The 13,887-nt window shown below is 38.9% G+C and overlaps 1 protein-coding gene across 1 annotated transcript; it reads right to left on the reverse strand.

Annotated features, from left to right (window-relative positions):
• Positions 1-2,522: 2,522 nt before the first annotated feature.
• LOC129927114 (golgin subfamily A member 6-like protein 1) lies at positions 2,523-3,554 on the reverse strand. The gene has a single exon (XM_056034336.1). It carries the CDS (start codon positions 3,552-3,554, stop codon positions 2,523-2,525), a length of 1,032 nt encoding a protein of 343 aa, XP_055890311.1.
• Positions 3,555-13,887: the final 10,333 nt, after the last annotated feature.

Consider the following 13,887-nt stretch of genomic DNA (forward strand, 5'->3'; position numbering starts at 1 on the left):
ACCACTTATACACAAAAGACCACCAATATACAAAAAACCACCTATACACAAAAGACCACCTATACACAAAAGACCACATATACACAAAAGACCACCTATACACAAAAGACCACCTATACACAAAAGACCACCTATACACAAAAGACCACCTATACACCAAAGATCAACTATACATAAAAGACAACCTGTATATAAAAGACCACCTATACACAAAAGACCACCTATACACAAAAGACCACCTGTATACAAATGACCACCTGTATACAAATGACCACCTGTATACAAAAGATCAACTATACATAAAAGACAACCTGTATATAAAAGACCACCTATACACAAAAGACCAACTATACACAAAAGACCACCTATACACAATAGACCACCTGTATACAAATGACCACCTGTATACAAATGACCACCTGTATACAAATGACCACCTGTATACAAAAGACCACCTATACACAAATGACCACCTGTATACAAAATACCACCTGTATACTAAAGACCACCTATACACAAAAGACCACCTATACACAAAAGACCACCTATACACAAAAGACCACCTGTATACAAATGACCACCTGTATACAAATGACCACCTGTATACAAAAGACCACCTATACACAAATGACCACCTGTATACAAAAGACCACCTATACACAAAAGACCAACTATACACAAAAGACCACCTATACACAAAAGACCACCTATACACAAAAGACCACCTATACACAAAAGACCACCTATACACAAAAGACCACCTGTATACAAATGACCACCTGTATACAAATGACCACCTGTATACAAAAGACCACCTATACACAAATGACCACCTGTATACAAAAGACCACCTATACACAAAAGACCAACTATACACAAAAGACCAACTATACACAAAAGACCACCTATACACAAAAGACCACCTGTATACTAAAGACCACCTATACACAAAAGACCAACTATACACAAAAGACCACCTATACACAAAAGACCACCTATACACAAAAGACCACCTGTATACAAATGACCACCTGTATACAAATGACCACCTGTATACAAAAGACCACCTATACACAAATGACCACCTGTATACAAAAGACCACATGTATTGTTTCTCCTACAACTAAAACCACCACACAACCTTTCTCCGCCCCCATTGAGTTGTTCTCAAACCTGGCAGAGATCAATCCAATAATATTACGTCAAGGAGATCTCAATACCATCAACCAGCAGGCTGGACCGAAGTCTTTCATGGAGCTAATGTTAAATGCCAACACATTGAGCAACTTGGACATCACGTGACTTTATGTAGGAATGAAAACTTAAGAGCCCTCATTCAATGAACAAACAATTGAACAAATGAACATTAAAGAATGTCTTTGATCTCGCCTGTATGTTTAAAACATCTTTGTATCTATTTTATTACTATTTTCTTATGACAAATTTATCCTAAAATTCTCTCGAATGAGCAATTCTAAAGTAAAGAGCAGAGTTCTAAAATGATCAAGTTTATGTTTACCTGGAAGATGTCCAAGAAAAACTTGACCGTTAAAAAAACAAAACAAAAAACAGTTAAATGAACTGCTGGAATAGAGTTTAGTTTGTAGCATGACGTGGAGAGTTTGAGGAACATGAGAGTTTAGTTTGTAGCATGACGTGGAGAGTTTGAGGAACATGAGAGTTTAGTTTGTAGCATGAAGTGGAGACTTTGAGGAACATGAGAGTTTAGTTTGTAGCATGAAGTGGAGACTTTGAGGAACATGAGAGTTTAGTTTGTAGCATGACGTGGAGAGTTTGAGGAACATGAGAGTTTAGTTTGTAGCATGAAGTGGAGACTTTGAGGAACATGAGAGTTTAGTTTGTAGCATGAAGTGGAGAGTTTGAGGAACACGAGAGTTTAGTTTGTAGCATGACGTGGAGAGTTTGAGGAACATGAGAGTTTAGTTTGTAGCATGAAGTGGAGAGTTTGAGGAACACGAGAGTTTAGTTTGTAGCATGACGTGGAGAGTTTGAGGAACATGAGAGTTTAGTTTGTAACATGAAGTGGAGAGTTTGAGGAACATGAGAGTTTAGTTTGTAACACAAAGTTGAGAGTTTGAATAACATGAGAGTTTAGTTTGTAACATGAAGTGGAGACTTTGGGGAACACGAGAAAACAATTCTCAATGAAATGCATGAGACATTATTTCATACTTTCAATTAGAGTTGGAATGTGGGTGTTGGACCGCTTCTTTCTTATTCTTTTTCGTTCTCATTTGACATGCCGGAGGGTTCAGATCAGTAATTCTATATGTGAGATGAACCGCGCAGTGATTTCCAGATCAGACAGTTCTCCGTAGAGTTTATGGCTGTTGATTGGACAGCTGATGCAACTTTGTCGGAGTCACCAATCTACACGTGAAGAACTAGAACATTTGAAAGGAAATCAGTGAGATACATGCGTACCTGTATTTGGGAACACGGAGAACCAGCTCAATCACACAGTTGTTCAGGTCAGAGGTGTCTTGGAATGTTACGTTACCTTATTTAGTTTCCTGTGTTAATTTTTTTTTAAATTCACTCTGAAACCAATTTAACACAAGCGTGTCACCTTCCTGTTCCCATAGCCCATAGCACACCTTCCGCTGTCTGTAGCACACCTTCCTGTTCCTGTAGCACACCTTCCTGTTCCCATAGCCCATAGCACACCTTCCGCTGTCTGTAGCACACCTTCCTGTTCCTGTAGCACACCTTCCTGTTCCCATAGCCCATAGCACACCTTCCGCTTTCTGTAGCACATCTTCTTGTTTCCATAGCCCATAGCACACCTTCCGCTTTCTGTAGCACATCTTCTTGTTTCCGTAGCCCATAGCACACCTTCCTGTTTCCATAGCCCATAGCACACCTTCCGCTGTCTGTAGCACACCTTCCTGTTCCTGTAGCACACCTTCCTGTTCCCATAGCCCATAGCACACCTTCCGCTGTCTGAAGCACACCTTCCGCTGTATGTAGCACATCTTCCTGTTTCCATAGCCCATAGCACACCTTCCGCTTTCTGTAGCATAACTTCCTGTTTCCATAGCCCATAGCACACCTTCCTGTTTCCATAGCCCATAGCACACCTTCCGCTTTCTGTAGCACACCTTCCTGTTTCCATAGCCCATAGCACACCTTCCTGTTTCCATAGCCCATAGCACACCTTCCGCTTTCTGTAGCACACCTTCCTGTTTCCATAGCCCATAGCACACCTTCCGCTTTCTGTAGCACACCTTCCTGTTTCCATAGCCCATAGCACACCTTCCTGTTTCCATAGCCCATAGCACACCTTCCGCTTTCTGTAGCATAACTTCCTGTTCCCCTAGCACACTTTCCTGTTCCAGTAGTGCACCACTCTGTCCCCAAAGCACACCTTCCTGTTCCCTTAGTGCACCACTCTGTCCCCAAAGTACACCTTCCTGTTCTCGTAGTGCACCACTCTGTCCCCAAAGTACACCTTCCTGTTCTCGTAGTGCACCACTCTGTTCCCAAAGTACACCTTCCTGTTCCCTTAGTGCACCACTCTGTTCCCAAAGCATACCTTCCTGTTCCCGTAGTGCACCACTCTGTTCCCAAAGTACACCTTCCTGTTCCCTTAGTGCACCACTCTGTTCCCAACTCACACCATCCTGTTCCCTTAGTGCACCACTCTGTTCTTAAAGTACACCTTCCTGTTCCCGTGCCTCACTTTCCTGTTCCCTTCAAATTCCCTTTTTTTTCATTCCCTACTTTGCCACATCGTTCCAGTCGTCTGCTTCTCTCCCACCCCTAGACATTGGAATCACACTGTAATGTCCAGTGGTGGATCTATTCACGTTTGAATCACACTGTAATGTCCAGTGGTGGATCTATTCACGTTTATGCTTTGAAATGTTGTGCAGTCCCACACAATAGGAAGTAAAAGAAAACAAAAATTCCCGCCTTTCCCGGGAACTCTCGTGAGAGCTTCACGTGACCAATAATACGTCACAAGATGTAAACAGAAGGGAGACATTCGTGTTAGAGTTATCGCCCCTTAAAACCCACAACCCGCGAGATCTATGATTGACGTAAAATGGACAACGAATAGAAAAAGGCAGGAAGGTAATGGCGAACAGGGGCACCCTGATGTTGAGGTGGGGGGGGGGGCTGCTTTTGAAAACCTATAAACCATCTCTTCAAACCCTTTTATCTTTTAAATCCTAAAGTTGGTGTTGGAGCCATTAAAAACTTTCTATTCCCATACTCTCATTTCTCTTTACAGCATTGAAAAAAAAAGTCTTCAGATTTTGTTTTTAATATGAAAATTGTGGCAGTTTCATTTCATCCTTGGTTTGTTCTGTAACGGCGATCTTGGGTGTTTTTTTTTTAAACAGATGTTTAGGTTCGGACGGGGGGCTGGTAATGATAAACTCAGGGGCAGAGCAGGTTTACGCTGGCTACATGGCATTCTAAACAAATTATCCATAAACATTGCCTTGGGGGCAGCGGAATGTCTATAAAATATATGGAGTAGCGAGGGGAGGGGTGCGATTCAGAGACTTGGTGCAAGATGGTGGAAGATGGTTAGGACGGGGCAAACACGGCGGTACCACATTTAAAACTACCTTTTTTTTGTATTGTATAGATTTGTCACTGGTGTGGTTTTGTGCAGAGCAAAGGATGACTATAACTCACTGAAGTGCTGTAATTCTTTGTCGTCTCAGCCTCTGTTTTATAACTTCCCTTGAAGGCACTTATGACAGAGTTGTCGTTTAGTGGACTTAGGAGTTTACATTTGAATTTCTTTCTCTGTCTAGAAGCTTTTACTTCAATGCTTGCATTGTGGTACTAGTTCACACACACACACACACAAGACAAAATAAGGAAAAGAAACAAATTTGTCCAGAGGCCAGTTGTCAATGAGATCAGAACAAAGAGATTAGTGGTCAACTAGATCAAATCAAAGATATCAGAGGTCAATGAAATGAGAACAAAGATAAAGATACCAATCGTCAGTGGGATCAGAGCAAAGCGACCAGTCATCAAATGAGATCAGAACATAGAGATTAGTGGTCAATGATATTAAAACAAAGAAACCATAGGTCAATGAGATCTGAACAAAGAGAATAGTGGTCAATGAGATCAGAACAAAGAGATTAGTGGTCAATGAAATCAGAACAAAGAGACCAATGGTAAATGAGATCAGAACAAAGAGACTAATGGTCAATGAGATCAGAACAAAGAGATTAGTGGTCTATGAAATCAGAACAAAGAGACCAATGGTAAATGAGATCAGAACAAAGAGACCAGTGGTCAATGATATCAGAACAAAGAGATTTGTGGTCAATGAAATTAGAACAAAGAGACCAATGGTCAATGAAATCAGAACAAAGAGACCAATGGTCAATGAGATCAAAACAAAGATACCAAAGGTCAATGAAATCTGAACAAACAGATCAAAGGTCAATGAGATCTGAACAAAGAGAACAATGGTCAATGATATCAGAACAAAGAGACCAGTGGCCAATTAAATCAGAACAAAGAGACCAGTGGTCAATGAAATCAGAACAAAAAGACCAAAAGTCAATGAAATCAGAACAAAGAGACCAGTGGTCAATGAAATCAGCACAAAGAGATTAGTGGTCAATGAAATCAGAACAAAGAGACCAAGGTCAATGAGATCTGAACAAAGAGACCAGTGGTCAATGAAATCAGAACAAATAACCCAAGGTCAATGAGATCTGAACAAAGAGACCAGTGGTGAATGAAATCAGAACAAACAGACCAGTGGTTAATGAGATCTGAACAACGAGACCAGTGGTGAATGAAATCAGAACAAAGAGACCAAAGGTCAATGAGATCTGAACAAAGAGACCAATTGTCAATGAAATCAGAACAAAGAGTTCAATGGTCAATTATTTCAGCACAAAGAGATTAGTGGTCAATGAAATCAGAACAAATAGGACAAAGGTCAATGAGATCAGAACATAGAGACCAGTGGTCAATGAAATCAGAACAAATAGACCAATGTTAAATGAGATAAGAACAAAGAGACCAGTGGTCAATGAAATCAGATCAAAGAGACCAATGTTAAATGAGATAAGAACAAAGAGACCAGTGGCCAATGAAATCAGAACAAAGAGACCAATGGTCAATGAGATCTGAACAAAGAGACCAGTGGTCAATGAAATCAGAACAAAGAGACCAAAGGTCAATGAGATCTGAACAAAGAGTTCAATTGTCAATTATTTCAGCACAAAGAGATTAGTGGTCAATGAAATCAGAACAAATAGGACAAAGGTCAATGAGATCAGAACATAGAGACCAGTGGTCAATGAAATCAGAACAAATAGACCAATGTTAAATGAGATAAGAACAAAGAGACCAGTGGTTAATGAAATCAGATCAAAGAGACCAATGTTAAATGAGATAAGAACAAAGAGACCAGTGGCCAATGAAATCAGAACAAAGAGACCAGTGGTCAATGAGATCTGAACAAAGAGACCAGTGGTCAATGAAATCAGAACAAAGAGACCAAAGGTCAATGAGATCTGAACAAAGAGACCAGTGGTCAATGAAATAAGAACAAAGAGACCAAAGGTCAATGAGATCTGAACAAAGAGACCAGTGGTCAATGAAATCAGAACAAAGAGACCAAAGGTCAATGAGATCTGAACAAAGAGACCAGTGGTCAATGAAATCAGAACAAAGAGACCAAAGGTCAATGAGATCTGAATAAAGAGACCAGTGGTCAATGAAATCAGAACAAAGAGACCAAAGGTCAATGAGATCTGATATTAGCATATCAGATATTAACAAGACTAGACATGAAGGTTAAACATGACACTAGTACACATCGTTTTAACTTCTTGGCCACTAGGTAACTCCGTTTTTTCTTGTCCTTAATAATGCGTGAAACAAGACTGTAGATCTGGTTTACATTTTTTCATGTTTCTTCATTTATAATTATTGAAACCATTTTGTTATTTGTCCATCAAAAGATTAAAAAGAAGCCCCCAATTAAACGCTCGCCTTTAAAGAAAAAACTATTTACGAAACACAGGGAAGTGGGAATCGCATCTCCCCTCCCCCCCCCCCCCAATTTTCGCAGACACGCTGATAATTCGCACGAAACAAAAGAGTGAGGTGGCGGAGACAGGTGTGCCGAATGCTAACGACGCTTTTATCGCACTCCTTAGGTTATCACTCCAAAGTATTCACACGATCCTGACTATTAGCAAAAAATCTCTTATCTTGATTTTCCTCCTCCTCACGTGTGACGGACATGCCCCGCTGCTCAGGATGAGTCGAAGAGGGCACTGAGGTTTCTATGCAAGTCATGCTCCATTGATTGATAAGTTTTATAGGCGCCGCATCATCGGCTCTAAGTAACCCCCCTCCCCCTACGTCTTCAGAACAAGCGACATTGTAACGGGTAATTACTGGTTTCCTTAGTAACCACAGAGATGCTTTTTGTTTTTTAAATTCATAAGAACAGACAAGTCTTGTGATCTTATTGATGTTTGAATTGTAATTCGTTCATTGAAAAAACAAAACCACCACATCAATAAATGCCTCATTACCTCAGAAGTTAAAAAAAAAGTCTACGAAGCATGGGATTCACAACAGACCCCACCCGCTTTATTGCCTTGATCAGCTTTGTATTGCCTCAAAGTCTATTCCTCGTTTTCGTACGACTAAGTATGTTTCTCACGCTGTGAAGTGGGCAAAGACGAGTCACGTGTGTTGTCCTAGCCAATAGATTGGTGGTGCGCTTGGTGTGGTTACATTGCATGAATCTTTATATGCAGCCAGCTTGGAGATGTTATTGATGCACAACTTCCGGTACAGTTCTATGTTATAGTTTTTAGTATAATTTGTATACAATAAAAATCAAAACGTGTAAAGATGTTTAAATTATTCGTCTACTTCATGTGTAATAGGTAATAAATATTCAATAGTTTTGTCTTTATTCATTGACCAAGCTTTTAAACATACATCTGTTCAATCAATGTTTACTTTTAGAATTGACAATGTAAAATGTTCGAATAATAGGAACTCTAACTTTAAACAATGTGATCTGTAGCTTTACACAATGCAATCTGTAGGCCTATCTTTACACCATGTGAACTGTATCTTTACACCATGTGAATGTATCTTTACACCATGTGATCTGTAGCTTTACACAATGCAATCTGTAGGCCTATCTTTACACCATGTGAACTGTATCTTTACACCATGTGAATGTATCTTTACACCATGTGAACTGTATCTTTACACCATGTGAACTGTATCTTTACACCGTGTGAACTGTATCTTTACACCATGTGAACTGTATCTTTACACCATGTGAACTGTATCTTTACACCATGTGAACTGTATCTTTACACCATGTGAACTGTATCTTTACACCATGTGAACTGTATCTTTATACCATGTGAACTGTATCTTTACACCATGTGAACTGTATCTTTACACCATGTGAACTGTATCTTTATACCATGTGAACTGTATCTTTACACCATGTGAATTGTATCTTTACACCATGTGAACTGTATCTTTACACCATGTGAATTGTATCTTTACACCATGTGAACTGTATCTTTACACCATGTGAACTGTATCTTTACACCATGTGAATTGTATCTTTACACCATGTGAACTGTATCTTTACACCATGTGAATTGTATCTTTACACCATGTGAATTGTCTACAACTCATCAGGTCTGAATCTTGTTCTTCTTCATTAGAAGGCAGTCGAATAAGACAACTTATAAGAGACATGAATGACTTAAAAGAGAAATGAACTTCGGGAGTTCCTCTACTTCTACGAAGTCTCAAGTTTTGTGTCACGAGAGAGGTTTATAGAGATCATCGACCATACCTTTTGATACTGTGATGCCGGACTCACAGACGTGGTCAGCAATTTATGGAGCTATTGAAGCTTTTTTAAAAAAACATTTTGAACTTTGAGAATGTCCACTCCCATCTTCCCCCCCCCCCCCAATTAAGACTTACGTACTGGAGTGTTGCATCAAGCTATGGGCATTACGAAAGCCCTTATGGTCAACTTTTCCATAAGATGACCACCCCATCACTTTCAGGCGCATCCGTTCATGGAAGACGCATGTGTGTGTGTGGTTATGGTGTTGCTGAGAGGGGGAGAAGAGGAGGAACTTGTCGTGGACAAAGGTCAACGGAGAGAGGGGATGGTGTCAGAGAGTCAGATCAAGTTATAATTACACCATGAAGATAACCATGAGAAGGCCGATAACAATTTATTAGCGCAGACATGTCACACAGATCTAATCTGCTGACCAAAGTCTTGGGTTGATCCATGGTCACCATCAAGTAACTGACCAACGGTTAGGCTTCAATACTTTTGTTTTTAAATAGAGACTAAAGGTCGGAAGTAAGTGGAGGCTCAGGGCACTAGTTTGTGTGTGTGCTCTCATGGCATCCTTATTCATGTGAATGATAATGACACATAACAGACGAATATTCTTGTACGTAATGTCTGATTTACATTCTTTTTAAATATTTACTATGCGTAATGATAAACAAGATTTGAAGACATGTGCGGATGCAAGTTTTGACATAACTCCAGTACTATAAAGAATATTCAGAAGTTTGTCTCTAGTGACTTAATATAATTGTGTTTTGCAAACAAGTGGAAAGTTCTTGGTTCAAATTGCCTTCCGATTGGGCAGTCTCTTCTAGGACCTATCTGGACAAGTCTAGTAGACTTGCTGCCTGCGATCGTTTGGACCTGACGAGTAGAAAGTTGTGTGGTCGTTGTGATGGCAACACAATCACCTCGACCAAAGTTTTGTTATACTAAAGAGAAAGCAACGCAACAATTTCTATCTTCCACCCAAGATGTTCTACCCAATTAAACCCAACTCTTCGACACGAGGTCCCATTTAAATTACATTGGTTTTCTAATCTTACATGATACATCTCTATCTTAATTATATTGAAATGTATGTTTTAGTTGAAGGGACCTACCACTCTAGACTTAAATCTTTACCTCGAGCTATTAACAAGTTCGATAACGATCATACGCCATTTAATTTCATAAACAAACTGTTACTAGGGTTACTTGTTGTTTATGACATGTCTGTTTATCTTGTTTTCAGAATTTTGAATTAACCAAGTAATTCCCATTTATTTATGGCCTGGCATCGTCTGCTACTCCACCAATCGTTCTGTGCAATGGGGACCGGGAAAAAAGAGAGGGTGTGGAGGGGGAAACTTTCCCGGGAAATTTAATTTGCCATGTGGGCAAGTGACGGTCACTCGGTGGACGGTGCCATAGATTGGGGCAGACTGATAACACTGACTGTGGACGTTTAGCCTGGTGCCGATGGGACAGAACATCGCCCGCCAAGCAACCGGAATGGCTGCGGTATTCGAAGTGCAACTTGGCCATTTAACACTAGTCTCTGTGGAAGCAATACTACTGCAACGAGCCAATGTTCTGACGTTTAGGAAAGAAAAAGGGAGGGGCGATTAATTAGGTACCTTAATTGGACTTAGGCTGTGATAAAGTCTTATTCTTAAGAAGCGTAAATGAAATAGACACTGAGTTTTTTAAAGAACTAATTTTTTTATAACAATTTCTTTTATTGGGTTGCAAAATTTGCGCGGGCGATGGACAATGAGTGAGTGGAGAGGGATCTCGAAAACTATTTTCCTAGAATTTGATAAAATTAATTATAGCAGTCCAGCTAATGATTTCTATATAGGAAAGTGAGCAAAAGGCTGCTGAACATCTATTTAATTTTTAAACTCTTTTCTGAATTACTCTGTTGGAATTCCCATTGACGTGTTCAAGATATAGATCAAGATCAAGATGATTTTATTTTGAAAAAATATAAAGGTCAAAGATTTCCTTGTGTGGCAAATTATCTTTTTTTTTCTAAAGATATACATAAAATATCAAATACCAATTAATAAATGTAATTGTATGGTTGTTTGTTTTTCTACGAAATTTTATTGATGTTCTTGTATCGATAACATCGATAAAGAAATCGACCTGCGTATTGCCATGGCACACTGTTTAAAAATATTTGGAATAGACGAGGTATCACCACAAAGTTAGGGATCTATCGAGCCGTCATCCTCCCCTACATTGCTCTATGTCTAAGAAACGTAAACAGTGTATAGAAAACATGACAAAAAAACTGAACCACTTCCACAAGCTCTGTCTCAGAAAAATACTGAATGTTAAATGGCAAGACAAAATACCAGATACTGAAGTCCTTAGAAGTGCGGGCACGCAAAGCATCCACACACAATCTTGATGCAGTCTCAGCTGTGATGAGCAGGTCACATCTGCTGAATGGAAGACTTCAAAATGAAGGAAAGCGCTCAGAAGGGGGACAAAGAAAGGGCTTCAGGGACACCTTCAAAGCTTCCCTGAAATCTTCAGCATTGACCCTGACACATGGGAAGCAGAATCACATGATAAAGCATCACGGCGTCGCGCTATGAAAACTGGCGCACAAATTGCTAAGGACAAGACAACAGCGCTGGCAGAAGAAAAGCGTCAGAGCAAAACCAATGATCCTAGCTCTAGCTGGAATAACCTGCCCAATGTTCAGCCGAACATTCCGGGCTCACATAGGTCTCACCAGCCACATGAGAAGGCACAAAACCCCAGTGCAAAGCCATCAGCCCCATGGATGACAAAAGTAGTCATCATCATATAGTTTGTACCATTCAATAAATGTAAATATCTAAACAAAACAAAATACTTTGTTCTTCTCTTATGCGTTAGTTTTCTTTTATTTTGTCGCCCTTGCGAGACAAGAAATACGAGGTCAGAATCCCGATACATTCTTTCTTGAGAAATTTGACTCGCGTGTAGCAATGCTGAACCAAATAGCGACTTGTCTGGGAGCTTGCCCGGTGCCCGAAGTGCGAGCGCGTATTGTTTCAGCGACATCTATTGAAAATTTATTGCCTTTGAAATGTAAAGCTCCATGAGAAAATATCGCCGTCTGTCAAACGAAAGCAATTTGATGAATGGGAGTTACGTTCACTGGAAGATCGAAACAAAGTGATACCGACTGACGTGTCCAGTCACAGTCCAGTGCAAGATACTTTCACATCAGCAGCAATTTCGGACTGCGGAGACGGACAAGTCAAACTGGAACATTTTCTTGTAATACATAGCACGACAGATGACCTCCAATATAGATATACATAGAGATAGAGAGAGAGAGTATGTGTCTGTCTCTACATAACCTCCATTTCGAGCTTTGCTTTTTCTCCCAGCAGTGTTCCCACCTCACAAGCACGACAAAATTATATTTAGCGTCTACATTTAAGCAAGTTAAATAAATAAAAAAATACTTGTTTAAAAATCTTGCTTATATTGCATCAATTATTTTGAATCAACCATGTGATTAATTTTTAATGATTCAAAATTTAACCATGGCGTTGCTAGGAATTTTCCATCATTTGTTGGACTGGGGGGGGGGGGGAGGCTTGACCTTTTTGGGGGCCCCTGCATTTTGCTTAATATTCAATATTTAACGTAAAAATACTCATTTGGGGGCCCCCTCCTCTCCCCATCCTAGCTACGCCACTGAATTTAACCATATAAAGTACCATATAGTTTCTCTGTCCAAGAAGGATAAATCGTTTGGTATAGGCCTTACTCTTATGAGTGCACTATTAGACTTTTTCAAGTCAGTGTGTGTATTTTGTTATATTATTGGTAATTTTGGTTGACTCCTTTATATTAGATAGAATTTATTGATATTGATATACTGCTAACTGTACACATTGGCATAAGTTACTCTCTTGGTCTTGCGACTATTGCGCTTCTGCTACCTTGCATGTAGGATTTCACATTTTTAGCGGCCCCAGTAAGGGGAAAAAGCCGCTATTGGGTTTGTGCAAAATGTCCGTCTGTCATACTCAGATCTCCAAAACTAGAAGAGATATGAAAAATATTATTTCATCATTAAATGCGGCTTGAAAAGTTTAGGTGCAACAGCTACTTTTGGTTTTCTAAAAGCAAACCGTTTAATTTATAAAATTAATTATGCAAGCGATTTTTTCATAAATATAAACCAATTCTAAAACAATGACGTAAATGTAAGGGAGGCAATGTTACAATATGCTAATAAAGATGGTAAACTATAGTGCATTTTCAGTATCACTAAGTCAAATATATTTATAAAATGTACAGGAAATGTTTATAACAAATACAAATAATAGTTAAAAATGTTTTTTCTGGTCAACTAGCTGCTAAAATTAAAAGAAAACATTTCTGTTTGTTTATACAGGCTAATAAAGTACTTTGTATGTAAATATCACGCACATTTTTTAAAATGGACTTTTTATGCAGCGACTTTCGTGCAGTAGCGTAACGTCGCAACATATTGCGGTGCTAAACCAATTCCATAAACTTTTTTTTTAAAAAATCAGATTTTATTTATTTTTTGTTTAGTGCTCCTATCCGAATAAAAGAAACTTATTTTGTGCGTTTTGTCTGTTGTTTGGTCTGTCCGTCACTATTAGATTAATAAAAATACACTAAAGGCTATTGTAAATCTGATTTAACCTTTAATTTTTCATTCAGAAATATTGCAATAGTTTTAAGTACCTATAATAGATTGTTCCGGATGTTTTGTGAAAAACAAATCAATGCCAATGAATATTTGTTTGCTCTTCTAATTTATATTACATTTTATTTCCATGCTTAAACGTTGCAAAAAACGCATGATCTTTAATATATTGTTCCGGTTTTTTTAATGTAAATAGCATATAAAAACGCTAAATAAAAATATCTATTCTGATTTATATTTCATTAACTATAAAGTTGTTCCGGATATTGTTTTATAAAAAATAAATTATGTCAAATGATTGTTTGAAATCGCATAATTGACTAATAGT

Source organism: Biomphalaria glabrata, chromosome 7, assembly GCF_947242115.1.
Source record: "Biomphalaria glabrata chromosome 7, xgBioGlab47.1, whole genome shotgun sequence".
NCBI lineage: Eukaryota > Metazoa > Mollusca > Gastropoda > Planorbidae > Biomphalaria > Biomphalaria glabrata.